The sequence below is a fragment of the Carettochelys insculpta genome, chromosome 21 (genome assembly GCF_033958435.1).
Source record: "Carettochelys insculpta isolate YL-2023 chromosome 21, ASM3395843v1, whole genome shotgun sequence".
NCBI classification, from domain to species: domain Eukaryota; kingdom Metazoa; phylum Chordata; order Testudines; family Carettochelyidae; genus Carettochelys; species Carettochelys insculpta.
Window position 1 is genome coordinate 2,544,143 of NC_134157.1, and position 19,606 is coordinate 2,563,748.

The 19,606-nt window shown below is 48.6% G+C and overlaps 2 protein-coding genes across 4 annotated transcripts in view; both read right to left on the reverse strand.

Moving 5' to 3' along the window:
• The window catches only part of RGS3 (regulator of G protein signaling 3), a 141,114-nt gene extending 138,117 nt beyond the window's left edge, over positions 1 to 2,997 (reverse strand). For 2 of the 3 annotated variants that reach the window (XM_075015579.1, XM_075015578.1), the window contains exon 1: positions 2,945 to 2,970. The gene's annotated coding sequence lies outside the window, so the exon portion shown is untranslated. Of the gene's footprint in view, positions 1 to 2,944 lie in introns of all 3 variants that reach the window. The other variant, XM_075015581.1, reaches the window with a different exon arrangement.
• Positions 2,998 to 6,078: 3,081 nt separating this feature from the next.
• The window catches only part of C21H9orf43 (chromosome 21 C9orf43 homolog), a 40,699-nt gene continuing 27,171 nt past the window's right edge, over positions 6,079 to 19,606 (reverse strand). Inside the window, exons 7-13 of the mRNA XM_075015850.1 lie at positions 18,382 to 18,478; positions 16,375 to 16,499; positions 13,870 to 14,053; positions 11,343 to 11,418; positions 9,219 to 9,376; positions 7,887 to 8,010; positions 6,079 to 6,741 (exon numbers count right to left, since the gene is read on the reverse strand). Coding sequence (XP_074871951.1) covers positions 6,419 to 6,741; positions 7,887 to 8,010; positions 9,219 to 9,376; positions 11,343 to 11,418; positions 13,870 to 14,053; positions 16,375 to 16,499; positions 18,382 to 18,478 — 1,087 coding nt within the window. The 3' untranslated portion in view covers positions 6,079 to 6,418. The remainder of the gene's footprint in view (positions 6,742 to 7,886; positions 8,011 to 9,218; positions 9,377 to 11,342; positions 11,419 to 13,869; positions 14,054 to 16,374; positions 16,500 to 18,381; positions 18,479 to 19,606) is intronic.

The following is a 19,606-nucleotide window of genomic DNA, read 5'->3' on the forward strand; positions in this document are numbered from 1 at the left end:
ACCAGACTGTGTCACGTCCAGTTCTACTCTGCGTTAAGCGCCTCCCCACTGCGCTCTCTTGCCCCAAACACCATGAATTTTGAAATCTATGGAACTAACTGGGCACAATAATCATTAACCAGGAGTCCAGCTGGAGAGTCAATGCGGCACACCAGCCACTCGCTGGGTATTTGCCACTTTTCCACTAGCAGCAAAGAGGGTTCCTAAGGCACAGGAAACAGCCAGAAGGGAGCAGCCTAGTCACAGCATTAGCTAGAGGAGCCTGTACCGCTCTTGTCCATGTGGACTTTAGCACCGAAAGCCACCCAGACTAACTAGAGAAATCAGACCACAGAACTCTGCACTTCCTCACTTTAACTCTCTCGTGTGACGTCTGCTCTACAGCTCCTACCCAGGAGTGTTCCCCATTAGCACAGGCTCCACAAGGGGATGCAGGGAAAGAAAAGAAAAATAGCGTGAAGACTTCCACCACTAGGAATTTGCAATCATGTCCTGATTTAGCTGCCCAGAGCCTCTGACTGAGGAGTCCCTGCAGTCTGCTGCCACTTCCAGAGACAGTAAAGTCCCCAATGCAGGGAAAGGACAAAGTGCTTCCTGCTCCCAGGAGACTCCATGTGTATAATTTAATCCCCTGAGAACTGCAATTAACCTTCACTTCACATTAACTTCTCCAGTGACCTGCACATTCCACTCCTCAGCCTGTGGGTTAATAAGTTTCCTTTGAGATTAAAAAGTGGTTATCTACATAGTTTGTGCAGTAAATTCTGCAGTTTCCCTGCAGTAGGTATTCCTTGCTTTGGTTGGAATACTTAAACACGAGCTCAGTTAGGCTGGTTACTCAGTGTGCAAGAGTCCGCCAAGCTAAAATAGGCTTTGGAAGTTTGCCATGACTAGAAACAAAACCTGACTATGATAACTGATCACCTGAGTGGAGAAATCATCCAGTGTTCCAAATGAAAAGGGATTTCTAGATGCAGAGAGTGGCTTTGATTCTTCTTTCCAGAGCTTTCCAGAGAGCCTCAATTACACAATCTATGCGGGGTCACAGAAACTTCCACACTCACAGCAGGACACCCTCCCACTCCCAGCCACGAAAAACTTCAATGCCACAAATCTCCAGAGACAGACCCCCCCCACTCCATTCTACCACCCCACCCACAAAAAACAGTCAATACGTCATGTAGGGACATGCAACTCACTCAATTTTACTACTAAATGAATAAAACAAATATAGCTTAGACCACATGAAGATACTTCAAGGCCTGTTATAACAGACACCACATCTCTTTCCATCCCTGGCTTAAATTTAAAAGAAAAACTGGCTTGACATTGCTGAAATTCTATCCAGGACAAAGCAATGAGGGGCTTAGTGTTTTCCCTCAAATTTCCACACCCACCCACAGCAAGGTGGATTCACCCATTGCTGCTGTTATGGCTGTGAGACCTATGGGGCTGAGGGGACCCTGGTCTTACTGCCGGGCTCTGATCCTGGCAGCTGTGTGTCTGAGCTGGCCTCCTCACCATTTACAACTCCTCCAAAGTTTGTGACCTCTGCAAACATTATCTGTCATAATTTTATAAGTTTTCTTCTGAGTCATTGCTCAAAATGTTAAACAGCAGAGGGCCAAGAACTGACAGGTCTCAAAATGTAAGTGACATCCCATCAGTTATCCAGTTTGTATTCACTGAATGTGTGCCATGCTTATCTGGTATCATTCTACTTTTATAATCAAATCAAGTCTATAAGTGAAGGCATTCAGCATGGAACAGCAACACTGGGCCAATCTCACTGCAGGTGTAAGCCCCTCAGCAGAGGGAGGTGCTCTGTCTGGCACCTTAGCTGACACAGCAAGCACTGAACTTCAGGCACAAAGCAGGACACAGCTACGAGATGAGTCAGCTTGACCCAAGAGCTACCCGAGCCCCTGAAGCCAAAGGTCTGTGATGTTCCCTCTACTAGCGTAGACCCTGGCACAGGTCCACCACCCAGCAAGAGCACAGTGGAAATGAGCACACGGAGTCCCTCTTCTCAACCACTGCACCAGTGGGGGTCCTCAGGCCCCCCAGCCTTGGAGAAATAGCTCCTGATGGAAGCTCTGATGAAGGGCAGCACCACTGAGGCGTCTCCTCTATCAGGGAAATGTGTATAACACCACAACTGGCACCAGGGGTGGCTTTGGCCCCACCTGGTCATTTAGAATCACAGCCACTGACCTCTCGGCCACGATCCGGCCAGGACTCCAGGCTCAGCCCCAAATGGGCCAGTGGCCCAGGCATCTCCAACCACAACAAAGGGGAGGAGGGGAGAGGCCAGCCTCAGTCATGCAACACACACACCGCCCTTTCTTTCCAAAAGAGTTACCCCCAGTGCCCCGGCTCTAGCTCATCACAGACTGGGCCATGGAAACTTTACACATCTACAATGGACCCCAGACCCAAACGGTCCCACAGCCGTAGCCGCACGGCACGGCATGGCACAGCCACAAGCTGCATGCCAGCCAGATTCCACCTGCTGCTGCTGTACCACACCCTGGGCATCAGAGGGCATCTTCCTAGCAGCCCCTACACCTCCCAAGTCTCAGCCCCTGAATACTGCTGGCTCTAGGGATGGGATTTAAACTAGCATGGATGTTGGGCTTGCAGATGCCTAGTGATTTGCTGCTGCTGCTGCTGCTGCTAACAGAAGGTATAACACTAGCCTCCCTACTGCAGGGTCCCAAGCAGAGCCAGTTACATTTCCCCCCCAGCTATCACACCTCAGGCTCCCAGTGCCTTCCCAGTTCTGCCACTCTGCACTGGTCCCTCCTTCCACCCTTAACTGAGGCAGGAGGGGGCCAACAAATCTCTTTAAAAAACAGCAGCAAGAGTCCAAACAGTCCCCAGAGTGGGAGGTGCAATAACCGCCCCCCCCCAGCGCAATTCAATGGTAAAGCATGGAGCTCACCTGCAAGCAGCAGCTCCACACCCCAGGCAGCTCAGAGTCTCTGTGGGCTCGCCTAGGAATGCTTGGCCAGAACTCGTCCAGCCTTAAAGGTACAGGACACCTTTCTCTGCAAATGAAAAGGAGCTGTTTGCACTCCTGTGCCCAGCTCTCTGTGGATAAAGGCACCTAGTGTCCCCTCTGCAGCAGGCAGGGGAGACAGAGCTGAATGGTTTCCAATTTAACAACTCAGTCCTGCTGCGAAAGTGGGGGACCCCATCCTTTGCCACAGGCTTAAGAGCACTAGCAGGGGAACGCCAGGGAGTAACAAATCCATGGTCCTGTTTCAGAGCCTGCACATATCTAGCTGTCTCCCAAGCACTTGATAAACCCCTGAACTAACCTAGCTACCAAGAGCCTGAGCCAGTGGTGATCAATAGCTGCTCACAGCCCAAATCGGGACTGCCAGAGGCTTTTCAGCAGGCCCCGGGCCACACAAGGATTGGGGCTTCAGCCCCACTGGAAATGGGGGTTCAAACCTGCAGGAGCACAGGTCAATCCCATCTGCACAGAGAAATCTTCCATGAGCTTAAACACGAAGAGGAAGCTTACCTAAAGGGGAGCTTGGACAGGCGATGAGGGAGGAGTTTAAAAACATGGCTTGAGCACTCCAGGGTATAACCTGGAAGGCCAAAATGCAGCTGAACTGAACCTGCAGCTAGCAAAGGATGTGGGGGTAACAAGAAGGGTTTGTACAGGCTTACTAGCAACGAATACGGCAGGAAGGATGTGGGACCCTCTGAATGGGGGAGGTACCCTGGTGACAGACAACACAGAAAAAGCTGAAGTACTCAATGCTTTATCTGACTTGGTCTTCACAGACAAGGTCAGCTCCCAGACTGTTGCACTGGACAGCCTGGTATGGGGAGGGGGTGAGCAGCCCCAGTGGGGAATTATCCGGGGGCCCAAGGGCAGGAGAGGCTCCTGGAGGGGCCAGCAAGAGCCACCCCCAAATTTAAAACCAATTCAAATCTGATTAATGGCTCTGCCTCCCTCCAGTGGCTGCAACTCCTAGGGCAGCATGAGAGGTTAGCAGGGGGCCCAGCACTCTGTGCCATGCTCACGGTGGCAGCAGGAGGAGGAGCAGCCCAGTCCCAGCCCACTCTGCTCTCCCAGCTCCCCAGTGCAATGGCAGGTGGGAGATGTAGGAGAAGGTATGGAAGCCCCACCACCACCACCACCCCCACACTCGCCAGTGGTGGAAAGCAGAGCAATGCTGCTGGGAACCAGTACAGTGGAGCAGGCTGGAGCTGGGTCGTGCGACTTCCCAGCACTGCCAGTGTTGGGTCTCCCAGTGGGTGGGGGCAGAGCAAGGGCAGGGGCATGTGGAAGGGGTGAAGTGGGGTGGACTGGGTGTGCAGAGGCAGGTAGAGTGGGGGCAGGGCCTGGGGTAGAGGAGAAGGTTGCCCCAGGCTCTGCACCTCCACAGGGATGGCCCTGGGTGAAAGAACACATTAAGGACTATTTAGAAAAATTGGGAATGCACAAGTCTGCGGCTCCGGATCTCCTGCAACTGAGCATGCCGTTGTGATTGCAGAGACATTGACCGTTACCTTGGAAAACTCCTGGTGAATGTGGAAGGTCCTGGACACCTGAAAAAAGGCAAATGTTTTTAAAAAGAGGAAAAGGAGAATCCAAGGAACTACAGACCTGTCAGCCTCACCTCAGTCCCTGGAAAAATCATGAAGCAGGTCCTCAGGGAATCCAGTTTGAAACACTTCGAGGAGAGGAGGGTGATCAGGAATAGCCAACATGAATTCACCACGGACAAATGATGCCTGATCAACATGATTGCATTCTATGATAAGATAACTGGCTCGGTGGATGTAGGAAAAGTGGTGATGTGATATACACTGAATTTAGCAAAGCTTTTGATACAGTCTCCCAGTATTTGTGCCAGCAAGTTAAAGAAATATGGATTGGCTGAATGGACAATAAGGTGGATAAACAGCTCAGTGGGTAGTGGTCAACAGCTTGATGTCTATTAGCAGCCGGTATCAAGCAGAGTGCCCCACGGAGTGGGTCCCGGGGCAGGTTTTGTTCAACGTCTTCATTAATGATGGGATGGGTTGCACTGTGGCTCCCTCAGGTGGCAGGGAACACCAGGTCAGTAACAGTCTTTATAGATGACTTTGGGGCAGTATTTCCCTGAATGGGTATAACAGCTCAGAGTCTGTTAATGTTTTTCATAGTAAAGAGCTCTCCTGAGCTTTAATCTAGACCAGCCCCACTGTCCTGGCAATGTGGATGGCAACACCACTGCCTCTCACGAGAATTCGCAGTCAAGCACCAAGCAGATGGCAAATGCTGATGGCTAAAGCTTCCCTTTCCAACAGCTGGGCCCTAGCCTGGCAGGAGCAGGAGTGCCATAAGGAGCACGGCCCATAAATATGAGGTTTCCTTCTGTTTATATAGAAAAGGTTTGACATGGAAATAGCGCCAAAATCTAATTCCTAACAAGAGTCACATGTGGTCCAGAAAATAGCACAATGACAATTCAAAGGCAAGTTGAAGATAAGTTAGGAGAGAACCCATGTAGTAAACATGCTCTAGTCCTACCTGGTTCTTACAAATGTTTTGGAATATGCTGTCTGTATTGACAGCTATTAACAGAACACTTATGCAAATGTTAACGAGAAAGATGTTTAATCTTGAATATGGAAGAAAATATTCTATTATGGTTGTGGAATCAATTATGGTTGTGGAAATATAGCAATGGTAAGAGAGGGATTTAATGTTGATTAAATTAATGTTAATTATACTTGATTCTAAAAGGGTAGTCAACTAATTTTAGATTAGGCGGAGCCATGTACTCACAAGAAGTCATTGGGACAGTTTATACCCACCTTCTCATTTAGGGACTGATCATCCCTAAATGTATCATTTCATCTTACAGAGTAAATATCAAGCCAGTGTAGGTTATAGTGCAATGCGTGTTTGTTTCAGTCTTTCCTATGAAATAAAGGCTTTAATTGTATTACTCACCTTGTTATTTATAGTCCTCCACTACATTAAATGATCTAGGACCACTCTGGAGGCCAGAACTGTAAATAATTCAGTTTGGTTTTATTCCTTATTTTAACCATTTCGTTGGGAACACAGACGGTCACAGGAGCTGTAGGGAGGTGCTACAACACAGAGCTCCCTCCAAATTGGCTCATCTTCTGGAGACACTAGCCAGGACAGACAGACACCCAGGCAGGAGGATGGAAAGAGGTGGTTTTAATTACAAGCACAGAGCATTCAACCTGTCTGCACATTCCAAGGTCCCTGGGACACTCACCTTCCTTCCTGATCTCTTTGCTCAGGTGGCGACACAAGAGCAGGCACCCTTGGTGAGCACCTGGCATCAATCATGTTGTGTCCGAATTCCCATACTCATTTACAATCCCCACACATTACAGGGTCACGTTCCTATGGCATCTGTCTAGTGAAGAGTTAAACAGAACGGTGGCCTTGCTCAATGGACAACCTTTGGGTGCTGTCCTCCCTGAAGAGAGGGGACTCCGTATCTGTGGAAAGTATGCCATCATTCCTCAGTGTGGAAGGAGAAGGGGGAGGGGGAGGAGGGTTAGGGTAAGAGTCGTCTTCTTGTTTATCACTCTCTGGTGTAGGAGCAGCTGGGCTTGGCTGCAGCCAGCTGCTCCCTCCCTGACGATAGCCTAGTGCCTGTGCCGCTTCCTTCCTGCTTGCTAGGTGCTTGCAGTACATTTCATACTGTGATTCTGGATGTGGCGGCAGGTGGCCATTTTCTCCAACACCTGAGCAGAGAGGGAGAAATGAGGATGTACTAGTATTTCTCTGCATTTTGGTTCTCCCCATCAGATTCTGACAGACAGGGACCAGGAACAGGTCTCTGGAGAATAAATTCCAAAGCAAAACACCATAGGACAAATCTCACTGTCCCTTCTTCAGGCAAAATGCTCACTGAAGTCTACAGGTATTTTGATTGAGTCAAGAATGGTGGGTTTGGCCATATGTGACAGAACTGTCTATCCTGTGGTGATGGCTCCCAGTTCCAATTCCACAGCACTCTGTTACTGTCTCTCACATGCTAACACCTAACTGCCATCGAGCAGAATAAATGTTACATTCTTATTCCACCTGTGTCTGGTGCTCACCAGCTGCAGCTGATCTTTCAGACATTAAAAAGCTGTTTAAATATTTGTTTTTTGGGTGTTTTATTTTTCTGAAATGATATGTTCCTCATTGGAATGTTGTGATAACCAACACGATGCTGCAGGGTATTAGACAGGTAAGAACTGAGTCATCTCCTGTGGCTTTCCCCACAGATTTTCAAGACAAGCCTTCCCCAACTTCATTCAGAGAGCGACATTCATTCAAGGTCCACCATTTTCAGGGGTCTCTTAAAACAAGCCTCTGAAGTGAGTTTGCAAACAATTGATTATTTGTAGGAGTTTATGGAGCATAAGCTTTCATGGGCAAAAACCCACTTCGTCAGGTACATCTGATGAAGTGGGTCTTTGTCCACAAAAGTTTATGCTCCAAAAAATCTGTTAGTCTATAAGGTGCCACAGGACTTCTTGTTGTTTTTGCAGATACAGACTAGCATGGCTACGCCTCCTATACTGGTAGGAGTTTAGTGTGTTCGCTTCCCTCAGGTGCATCTAGCATGGCCATTTCCAGAGGTGGACATCAGCCTAGATGGTCCAACGGTCTGAGGTGCTGTGGCAACTCTTACAGTCCTAACTACAACACTCGTCTCACTAAGCCAACTGGAATGCAACTAATCAGCAACAGGACAGTGCCTTTGGCTTTAACTTTAATAAAGTACCTACCCACCCACACACACCCACGCTATTCTGACATGCTTAATGCACAAGACTGCAAAGAACTGGCTAATGCACTGTCACTGCAGTACAGTGGAGACACTCTCATCACTCACCCTCACGAACCAAGCTTGCTGTGCTGGTCCTGTATGGCACATACATCCCCAACAACCTTCTCTTCCCTAGTCCCACATGTTGCTTCCTGGGGCCTTCATGTGCCTGGAGTTCCAGCTCTGCAGGCTAAAGAGGGTCACAGACAATGCAGATGGGTTAGGAGGATATCAAAAAGAAAAGACTCTGGAGCCGCTCATACTTTTGTCTCAGCATCTGAAAACAATTCTGCTTCCCACTCACTCAACAGCAGCCAAGGGCCTATAGTAATAGGCTCTTGGCTCAGTGAAGCAGGATCTCACATTATGTCCATCAGCAGGAGAATCAGTTTTAATTTCCCTTTTGTTACTGCACATGGAGTATCCCTATAGCCAGCCAGAACTCCTAGGGTAGCTTAAACTAACCCTACTCTTAAGACCACCAAGTCTTTTACATGTAAGCTCCTTATTGGGCAGAGCATGTCAAGGCTGATCCACAACCCAAGTTTCCCTCTGCAAAGTCACAGTGCTGTCTCTTTCACCATCACTTCACCAGGTGAAGTCCAATGATAACTTAATGTCCATCTTTGCATCTCTACAACACTACTGAGTAACTGTTGAGCACGCAAGTGATCAAGACAGTGACAAATGAAACATCATAGATCGCCCACTGCCAGCAGCCTCCTGTGTGCAGCATGATGTGATTCTCAGAGCAAAGGGAGCATGGACAATCCACATGCCTGGTTTTGGGCTCCTCAAACCTGTGACTGTGCACTGATGAATGCTGAAGCCACAGAGCTGTTCTCCGGGGTCTGTTGCACAAGTGCCCCTTGGAGAAGAGTTCCTTTGTGCTGGAGCAAAGCTTATGCTCAAAGAAATCTGTTAATCTTGAAGGTGCCATAGGACTCCTCATAGTTTTGGCAGATACAGACTAACACTGCTACCCCTCTGAGACTTGTCTTCTGTGCTGATTAGTGGAAAGAAAAACACGATGCCCCTTCGCTGGTATGCACTGCGGGGATAAACAAAAGGTTTTGCTTGGCAGCTAACCAGTGCCACCCTACCAACTTCCCCAGCACAGAGAATGTAACCTAAGGAGGGGACTGGGACCTCAGGGAGAGCAGGCAGTGAACATAGCCAGAGGACTCGCATGCAGACAGCAAGGAAGGAGGGTTTGTATATGGCTAAATTGGTGGTGGTGATGGGGCTGTTCTCACTTGGCACGGTATAGGCACCCAGACATGAGAGCTGTGGTACATCCAGCGCAGAGCTGAGGTGATGACTGGTGTTAATCACAGTGCAGGGAAGCCTACCTAGTCTTTCTGCCCCATTGCTAGACATTGTTTTACTCACACTTACTGGTTTTAGTGACAGCTGGTTTTTGGTTGCAGAAGCTTCCTCTGTGCCATCTAGCATGCAGGACTCCAGGGACTGGGTGGTGAGTACAAATGGCCCTGCTTCAGAATAACCAAGCTTCTGTTCTAATTTGGTCACATGGCCCCTCAGGCCTAAGGAGCCTATAGTAGGGTACAGAGCAGACAACATAGCGTTTCTACAAAATCATCTGGAAGACAGGCCTGGCAGAGCTCTCAGCCTGGAGAAACTGGAGAGAAAGAGACAAGTGCACAGGCTTGAATGCAGCACAGTCTTAAACGTAACCTGTGAGTTAGGGTCCAGAAGATGCCCCAGCAGCTGCTGCCTCTGGAGACCACAAGAGGATCTGCACCCCGTACAGGAGCCAAGCATCATGGCAGTTTCCAGGCTTCCCAAGCACAAACATTTCTTCCTCCCGCTACCCCTCTGTGCACTAACCTGCCCTAAGGGGATGGGCAGGAGGTGCAGGTTGGTTCCATTCCAGCCTCCATGCCACACAGCAGCAGTGCGGGCTGGACACAAGTGCATTCTGCATCCCTGGAAAGGGCACAACAGCCTGTACTCTGGAAGGGACTATCCTCACTGTGCTCTCACCAGGGCATGCCAACCCACATCTGTGTCAGTCAGCTACAGCTGAGCCCTAAAATGGGTATGGTACACATCTCCTGTGCATTATTCCAGCAGCCTCACCATAGGACTTAAGAGCCCCACAAAATAATATATGGTAAAATCAAGTTCAGGCTTGGAATAAATATCAGTCATTAGAGAGTTAATTGTTGTTACGATTATCCACAAACAAACATAATAAGTAAAGGAAAGAGAGTTACAGTTACATTGAAAAAATCCACACATATGAAGATCTGGAAATCCAGTTAAGGCAGTGAGGTGAAAGAGGCTTGTATCTAAAAACAAAAAGGAGTCTTCTAAGAAGTGGAAAGTAGGTCATAATAAAAAGGCCGGAGAGCAGGGAGGGAAGGGGAAGACCAAGAACATGTAGGGCTTCGGTGCTCTAGTGCACAAGAGGCACCTCGGGGAAGGGGCAACCAAGGGGTTCATGGGCCACATGTGGAGGCCCAGTTGCCTGCACGTGGCCCGCAGGCCACACGTTGCCCACCACTGATCTAGATGGTGCTCGGTCCTGCGGTGAGGGCAGGGGACTGGACTTGATGACTTCTTGAGGCCCCTTCCACTGCTATTATTCTATGAGTCTACGCATTAAAACAAGGAAAATTCCGAGAGAAAAATACGATATTAACATGGTGATGTTGAGAACACTTAATAGGTAACTGTGGAGTTAAAGCCACTACAGGATCATGTAATTATCCTCCAAACCAAACTTAACAAACCCAGTCAATTCAGAGGTAAGTTTCCATGTCAAAGACATCTAACTATGCAAAGGAGTGTATCATGGGTTGTCTCCACCACCCAAGGCGCCACAGGTTGTTATGAGAGCAGGAGTACATGGGAGAGAGCAGGAGTCTTAAACACTGAGTGCACAGGGGAAGGCAGCCTGTATAAAGCCAGCAAGCTAAGACAGAACAGGGCCGTAGGGAAAGCAGCCTGAAGATGCTCCCAGGAATGTGATTTGTTGGGACTACCGAGACAGACAAGAAACCAGAGCAGGAGTAGTACACAGTTACTCCCTGGAAGGAGGGAGTTCACACTCACATATTCAGACTAGGTCCAGAAGACAGAGAGACAGGGAGGTAGGAAGAAGAACAGGGACATAGCAACAGAAGTCTGGGAACTACAGTTGCTGGACTGGAGCCCAGAGCAGTGGGCCAGGCCAGGTTTCCCTCCCAGCTGCTAGGAAAGTGGCACTGGACTGGACCTTGGATCAGAAGGCTGACTGGAATGGTTAGCAGGTCACTGATCCAGTGAGACTTTTGTATCCCAGCAAGGGAGAACTCTAGTGACCTGGCCAAAAGGGGGAGTCAAGAAGAAGGGGCACCCCGAGTCCTACAGAAAGAGGGAGAACCCAGGGCAGAGAACTGAGAGAAGGACGTGTCAGATTCTCAGCTGCAAGAAGGAGGCTGCACAAATGATGAGTGAACCCCCGCAGAGTGGGGAAATGCACCACGGATGGGTTTAAGGGCAAGCCAGTTTCACCTTCAAATGGTTTCCTCAGATAAGGTCTGTTGCTGATTCTTTCCAGGCCTTGTTCTTTCAAACTCATGACTGGAATCTAAGGAAACAGTACAAATATCACAGCTTAAACCTGGAAGCGTCAAGCGCATTTTTCATACGAAATCAGTTTATTCAGCCTTCCTACCCAACAGGGGCTCCTCCCCCTCCCACCTCTGCCCCTTTTAACCTTCATAGCCAGGCAGGGTTTATTGCCTCATTTGACTAGAAAGTGTGCGTGTCAGTGGGCAAGGAAGCCAAAGTGTGCATGGGGAGGGATGTTAGTGGCTTTAAAGCTCTGGCAGTTAATTAAACTGCTTGGGGCAATATCCGCTTCTCTCCAGCAGTGCAGGTGCACAGTGTAGTATGGGGAGACTGGGAAAAAAACTGTAAAGCCTGGTCCACCTGAGGAAATCACGGTGTTATAAGTAGGTAGCTCATGGGGGGAACAATTCACACCCCACTGCCACGGGCCTACCTCCCGCCTCTCAGGAAGATGGCGTGCCTACTTTGTTGTGAGAACCCCTGCTGTTAGTGCAGGTAGTGATGTCACTGAAGTGCTGCAGCAGTACAATGGCAGTGTGTTAAGTGTAGACAAGCCCTTAGACCATGGCTGTCCAACCTTTTGACTTGCCTGGGCTTCATTGAGTGAAGAGGAATTGTCTCGGGACGCATATAAAATATATAATATAGTTAATGTATATAAATCACATAATAATGTTAAAAGTTTACGATCTTGTGGGGCCGCATTACTAGCTGTCCAGGGCCTCATGCGGCCCGTGGGCCGCGGGTTGAACACGCCTGCCTTAGACTCTAAACGCTGGGGCGGCTGTAACCAGTTCTACAGCTTTAAATACCAGGTGGCCAGGGAAGTCTTTCCCATTAGAGTACAGCTGGGGACGCTCATCATCCAAGCAGTGCTCTGATTAGCTGATGGGTGACATCACAGCCATGATCTAATTTTCTGTGGTGCCCGGGGGGGGGTCCCTTCATTGAAAAAGCAGGAACCCCTTTGCCTCTATGGCTACGTCTACACTAGCCAAAAACTTCGAAATGGCCATGCAAATGGCCATTTCGAAGTTTACTAATGAAGCGCTGAAATACATATTCAGCGCCTCATTAGCATGCAGGTGGCCGCGGCACTTCGAAATTGACGCGGCTTGCCACCGCGCAGCCCGTCCAGACGGGGCTCCTTTTTGAAAGGACCCCTACTACTTTGAAGTCCCCTTATTCCTATGAGCAGATGGGAATAAGGGGACTTCAAAGTAGCCGGGGTCCTTTCGAAAAGGAGCCCTGTCTGGATGAGCCGCGTCAATTTCAAAGTGCCGCAGCCGCCTACATGCTAATGAGGCGCTGAATATGTACTTCAGCTCTTCATTAGTAAACTTTGAAATGGCCATTTGCATGGCAATTTTGAAGTTTTTGGCTAGTGTAGACACAGCCTATGGGAGGTGACACTCGATGTTAAAAGTGGGCTGTTGAAAATGGCCTTATGTCTCAAAATCCAATCTTCCTTCCTTCCAGTTCAAACCTCTACAGCACCTACTCAGAACTGCACAGCACATGAGCTATACATTACCAAATGCCAAATTAATACAATAGTATTTGCCCTTTAGCTAACCAGGCTGAGGAGTCACTGAAACATAGGAAGACTCACTGGCCAACTGTCAAAGCCACAGCAGTCCAGTTTTGCCCCTGTGTAAAGAACTTTTAGACACAGATACTGGAGGAAACAATTCTAAATTAGTAATATTAACAATTAGTAATTGGCATTACAACAATAGTGTGGCAACCCAGCCATGGAATCTAGTGTGGTATAAGAAAACAATCACAGAAAGGCCAATGGCATTGTGGGGCAGAGGAGACTAACCGGTGATGCTGAATGGTACCAGGGGATGGTCTGAAAGGAGGAACATCACAACAGAGAGAGCTGTGTTTGCTGAACCCCACGTCAAGTGAGCAGCCCCTTTTGACAGATGAAAGCTGAACCAGGGTTGCCGGTCAAATGTAGAGGTTAGGAAATGTGCACCTACAAGTGCAGCTTGGTCATAAGCATACAAATGAAAGTCACCAAGCACAAAAGAACTTGTGAAACTGTGAGAAGAGCCAGCAGTGGAAACCAGAGAGGAAGGCGCAGCAGGAGCAGCTGGGTGCTGAGGGTGTGTGGAAAGTCAGATGCAGTAATGTTCAAGAGGAGAAAGTTGAGAAGGGTTGGAAGCAGCAAGACCAAGAGAGAAGGTCAGCATCCCACCAGTCTGATCCGTGGCAGGGAGTGGAGAAGAAGCAGAGACCTCTGTAAGAGAAGGCCATGTCAGACAAGCCAGGAGCTCCGCTGGAGGGAGCAACCTATGCAAGATGCCTTCTAGAGGTGGAGGGGGCATTCCAGCAATATTTCCCATCTTTTGTTACCAAAGAAGGGCTCATCATGAAAACCAGCTACTGCAGCTTTCTGTTCTACACTGGCCTTAGGGCCAGCAAGGTTTTCACTGAGTCAGTTAGTTTGTATAGATACCTTCTGCACAAGCAAAGGATGCAAGTGCTTTTCTGTAGCTTCAGGTATATTCCCTCTCAGATTTCGCAGGTGCAGGGCATCCTTATTTTGCAACTCCACTATTGCAGCCGTCTGGAGCTGTCTGGGGGAAGAACGTCTCTCTTTTATCTGACTAGTGTTCACTTTTCCTTCTTTGGCTGCAGAACTAAAGATAAAGAAAACAAGGAAAGGGGTCAATATTGCCTCATTTCGAGGAGCAGAGCATCAAAGACTGGGTCTACACTTGCCCCCAGCTTTGAAGGGGGCATGCTAATCAGGGTGATGGGAGATTACTAATAAAGTGCTGCAGTGAATATGCAGCACTCCATTAGGCTAATTCTCCCCTGCAGCAACTTCGAAGCATCAAACTTTGAAGGGCTGGCACGCATGATGCTTTGAAGTTGCTGCAGGGCAGAATTAGCCTAATGAAGCGCTGTATATTCACCTCAGCACTTCATTAGTTAACTTCTGTCACCCCGACTAACATGCCCCCTTCAAATTGGGAGCAAGTGTAGATGAGCCCAAAAGGGGAAAGTCTGCAACTTGTTAAAGCTAAAACTATATTTGTACTAAATTAAAGCAACAGAGTCATATAAATGTCTGACCAGTATCAGAGGGTTCGCTGTGTTAGTCTGTATCTGCAAAAACAATGAGAAGTCCTGTGGCACCTTACAGACTAATAGATGTATTGGAGCGTAAGCTTTCATGGGCTTATGCTCCAATATATCTATTAGTCTATGAGGTACCACAGGAATTCTCTTTGTTTTTATATAAATATTCATTTGAGGAGGAGCGGGAATGGCCAACTCTTCATGTGCAGCTTTGAGGTCCCTCCTGCCCCACTCCAGGCCTCTTCTGAGCTGGCCATACCCAAGACAAAACAAAGATCTTGCAGCTAGAACAGAGAGCCAGTGTGTAAGGCTTTCTCTACACTGACAGATGTTCTGTAGCTCCTTCACTTTGACCCGCACTGCAGAGTGTCCCAATCATGGTCTCTTTTAGTTGTCCATCTTGAGATCTGCCCATATGTATCATAATTCCTGCAGCTGGGTACAGCTGGGACTAGACAGCCTCCTCTCCCTAAAGCCTGGTGAGGGCCTGCACCTGAGCATGGCTCCAAGAAGGAGACAGACTGCTGTGTGGAGCAGGCATGGTCATCTGGAAAGATGCACTGAGAGCACACCATGTGTCCACGAGCAAGCAGGAAGAGGACTTTCAAAATTCCACAGGAATGCAAAGCGTGAGCCTGAGGGTTGCCCACCTGAGGGGAATGTGGTAGAGTTCAAACCGATGACCAATGGGGCAAGAGGAAGGCATTGTAGAACAGATAGTGGAAGCCAGGCACAGCAGGGTAGAACACCATGGGGTCCACAGTAGCATGCCCACGCTGCATCCAGAGTGCAGAAAATCCTACTGCTTTTGCTGAGGTGGTTTACCTACAATGCAGCCACTGTGGAGCTAGTGTGCACTAAGTGCCTTGCCAGTGTGGATACCTTGGGAGTTACAGTGCTAGAATCACAGAATCATAGAATTCTAGGGCTGGAAGGGACCTCAGGAGGTCATGTAGGCCAGCCCCCTACCTAAAGCAGGATCAACCCCAACTAAATCATCCCAAGCCAGGACCATGTCAAGACAGGACTGAAAAACCTCTAGGGATGGAGATTCCACCACCTCTCTCAGAAACACCTTCCAGTGCTTCAATACCCTCCTGGTGAAACAGTTTTTCCTAATATCCAACCTACACCTTCCCCTCTGTAACTTCAGACCACTGCTCCTTATTCTGCCATCCATCACTACTGAGAACAGCCTCTCTCCATCCTCTTCAGAACCCCTCTTCAGGAAGTTGAAGGCTGCTGTCAAATCACCCCTCACTCTTCTCTTCTACAAACTAAATAAGTCCAAATCTCTCAGCTTCTCCTCATAGGTCATGTGCTCCAGCCCCTCATCAGTTTCACTGCCGTCCGCTGAACCTGCTCCAATGCATCCACATCCTTTTATACTGAGGGGCCCAGAATCAGGACTCAATACTCCAGATGTGGCCTCAACCAGTGCCGAATATAGAGGAACAATAACTTCTCTAGATCTGCCAGAAGTGCTCCTCCTAATGCACCCCAATATGCCATTAGCCTTCTTGGCTAAAAGGGCACACTGTTGACTCATATCCATCCTCTCATCCACTGTAATCTCCAGGTCCTTTTCTGTTGTACTACTACTTAACCAGTTGGTCTGCAGCCTGTAACAATGCTTGGGATTCTTCTGTCCCAAGTGCAGGACTCTGCACTTGTCCTCGCTGAACTTCATCAGATTACTTTTGGCCCAGTCCTCCAAAGCTGCCTTTGTTCCCACTTTAAGCAATCCTTAGCCTCCAACCATTCTGCCCTTCTGGATGCCATGCCAGTGGCAGACTCTGTAAATCTGGGTGCAGGCCCAACTGCAGAGAGAGTGTGTCCTGGGGGCTGGCTTTGTGGTCAAATCTGGAAGACTTACCTGTCACCTCGGTGGCTTGAGACTGATTTTATTTTTTTGGTCATCCAGTTAATTTTCTGGCTTCTCTTTGTACGTAGCTGATAGGGCTGGCCTCCTGAAGGGACCTTCTTGGACTTCTTTCTCTTCTGGGGAACAGCACAGTTACAATGAAATACAGACCCAGGAGAAAAACGCTATCTGATGCCCTTTTTCCTGGCATGTTTAAAACCCCTTCCTGCCCTCCCTCCCATAGAAACATTTCCCAGTGGGAGAAGCCAGGAGACAAGGCCTAAATCAACAGAAGAGGCAGTTACCTCCATCAGGTAAGAGGATGGTATAATGCTCATGTGATCCAACCAGGAATGTGACTTAAGTACCACCAAGTGAAGACGACGTCTCCCCAAAGGGAACTAGTGCTGAATGCATGTGTTTTAAAAAGCAAGCTGCCTGTTAAATACCACTGTATGCAAGAAAGAGAGCTGAGGAGACATAGTGGGTTCGTGGGGATTTCTTGCATCACCCGCTAACCTGTCTTTAACCCTGTCCCTGTTCATGGCCTCATTTCAGCGGGATGGGACATCTTTGGAAAGCAGCAGTGCTGCTGTTTGGTCATTTGCTCTGGACCAAAATGAAGCAATACCTCTTTTACTGTGTCTGAGTGAGCACCCTATCTCCATAACCATCTATCCAAGGGATTCCTAACCTATGGGTCACGATTAGATTTGGTAAGGGTCACTGGATGGGTGGCTCTAAGCCTCATGTGGCTCTTAAAGGAGCCACTTGCGGCTCTGCCACTGCTCACTCCTCCAGCTCCCAGTCCCTGCTCTGCCCTGCGGCGCTGAAATGAAACTCAGTGTAATTGGTTTAATGGCCAGCAGAAGGGATCTGACTGCTAAACCAACTAAACTGAGACTCATTTCAGTGTGGCAGGGCCGGGAATTACCTGTACTGCAGGTGGTGGAAGGAAATCGGAGGGCTGTGGGGAACTGCACAGAAGAGGTGGCAGTGGCAGCCCAGCAAAGGAGCAGCAGGAGGCAGCAGCAGCAGCATCCAGAACTTGTGTGAGGTAGTTACCGGGGCTGGGTGGTCAGAGTGGTTTAAGCCCAGGGACAGGGGCAGGGAAGGAGCTGAGAGCCAGCCAGGGCTCTACACCCCAGGCAGCTCTCAGCCATGGGGCTGCAGGGTTCCCCCCATGCCCCTGGACAGGGATCCTGCAGTTGGTGCTGCTGGCCAGGCCTCTGAACCCCAGCTGGCTCCCAGATACACGGCTGCCAGGGGCCTGCACCCCACCCTGGTTTTTGGAAATCTTATGCGAGACAGGCAGTCATGGCTGGGGATCCCATGGGTGGGGCTGCCTGTTCTGCAGAAGTTTCCCAAAAATCTGCTAACCCTAGCTGAGAGGGGTTTAAGCCTGGGGGTGGGGGGATGGGGGAGGGGGACAAGCTGAGAGGGATTTAAGCCAGGGGGGTGAGGGGAGTGCATTTTTCACAAGGGAGAACCTCCTCCCCCTGCACCCTCCGGTAGAATTGCCTTGAGTCATGAAGTCTTCCTAAATCATCAAAACGGGCCCATCTCGAAAAGGTTGGGAACCGCTGTCTGTCCATACATGAGTTGGGGATTACATTCTCCGAGGCATTTGTGCACTATCCCTGCAAGCAAAGTCCTTAGCCCCACTCCCTCTTAGAAGATACAAGGCAGAAACTGTCTAACATCCATGCACTAGAGCAGCATTTCCCAGAGTGTGGTATGCGTACCACCGGTGGTACGTGAAAAGATTCCAAGGGGCATGCAGCAGAAAATAAATGACTAAAAATCAGGAGATGAGCACTGGGATAGCACTGGCAGCGGGGGTGCGCTGATAAGCCTGACGTCCTGAAAGGGGTACGCGAAAGTTTTAAGTCTGGGAAACAAACACGGCACTAGGGTAAAGCACTTGCCCATTTTACAGTGGCCTGTTTGCCATCCCTAGATGGCAGTATAACACTTGGCTGGGCACACAGTCCACCAGTAAACCTTCAAGAGGCTCACAGGGTCAAGATTTCCTCTTTTGTTCTGCAGTTCCTTGAGGGAGGAGAGATTTTCAGAGACAAGGTCTTTCACGCATACTCTTCGTAAAGGCTTTAGTCTAAAATAAAAGCACAAGTCATCCAATTAATCACAGAAGTAGAGTTACTCATGCCATAACCCTTTACCAGACACTTCAGCTCCCAGCTGACCTAAAAGATAATAAAACTAAACCCAGAGCAACACTTGCATAGCCAAAGGCCCTAATGCTCAGCAGTGCCTTTACTGGAATTCTGTACTGAATTCCCAGTCGTCCTCCTGGAGCAGTGCCATGCTGCTTGAGCCAGGATTGCTACAAATGGAGCTCATAAAAGTTACCAGTTAATTCAGTTAATCTTAAGAAGTGGGTCTTTTCCACCTTATAAATAATATTAACAGAGAGGAAGCCGTGCTAGTCTACACACTATCAAAACAAAAAGCAGTCAAGTAGCATTTAAAGACTAGCAAAATAGTTTATTAGGTGAGCTTTCGTGGGACAGACCCACTTCTTCAGACCATAGCCAGACCAGAACAGCACAGAACAGGCTGTTCTGGTCTGGCTATGGTCTGAAGAAGTGGGTCTGTCCCACGAAAGCTCACCTAACAAACTATTTTGCTAGTCTTTAAAGTGCTACTTGACTGCTTTTTATAAAAAATATTGTTAGTCTTTAAGGTGCTACAGACTGCTTGCTTCGTTTTGAGAAGATATAGACTAACACAGATACTCCTCTGAGACTAGGAGAGTAGTAAGAATATAATTATTAATCCACTAGAAATGACTCTAAAAAGTAGCTCCTGAAGACTGAGGCCAGACTCTAACCTCACACCACTGAGGTCAATAGCTGATATCAGAGTGTAGCCTAGGCTCTTGACTAGAGTGTGTGACTGAGATTTTCCAGACCACCTAAAAGCTTTAGATGCCCACTCCTCATTAAAACTTAGTGAGAAATTGGCATCCAAATCCCCTATGCAGTTATGAAAATTCAGCCTTTGCATGCTAGATCCTAACCCTCTCTGTTAAGACAAAAACTGGCCTGAAAGTGAGGAAAAGTGATTGAGGCTAAAAGCATGAGATATTAGACATTAGTCACTAGACTCACACGTAAACTTACTCCTGGAGCAGGATGGAGTACAAACGAAAGCCAGAAGGTGGCACTCATATATAGTGTGTGACTAGCGGCTCTTCCCTGCTCCTCCGACACCTAATATC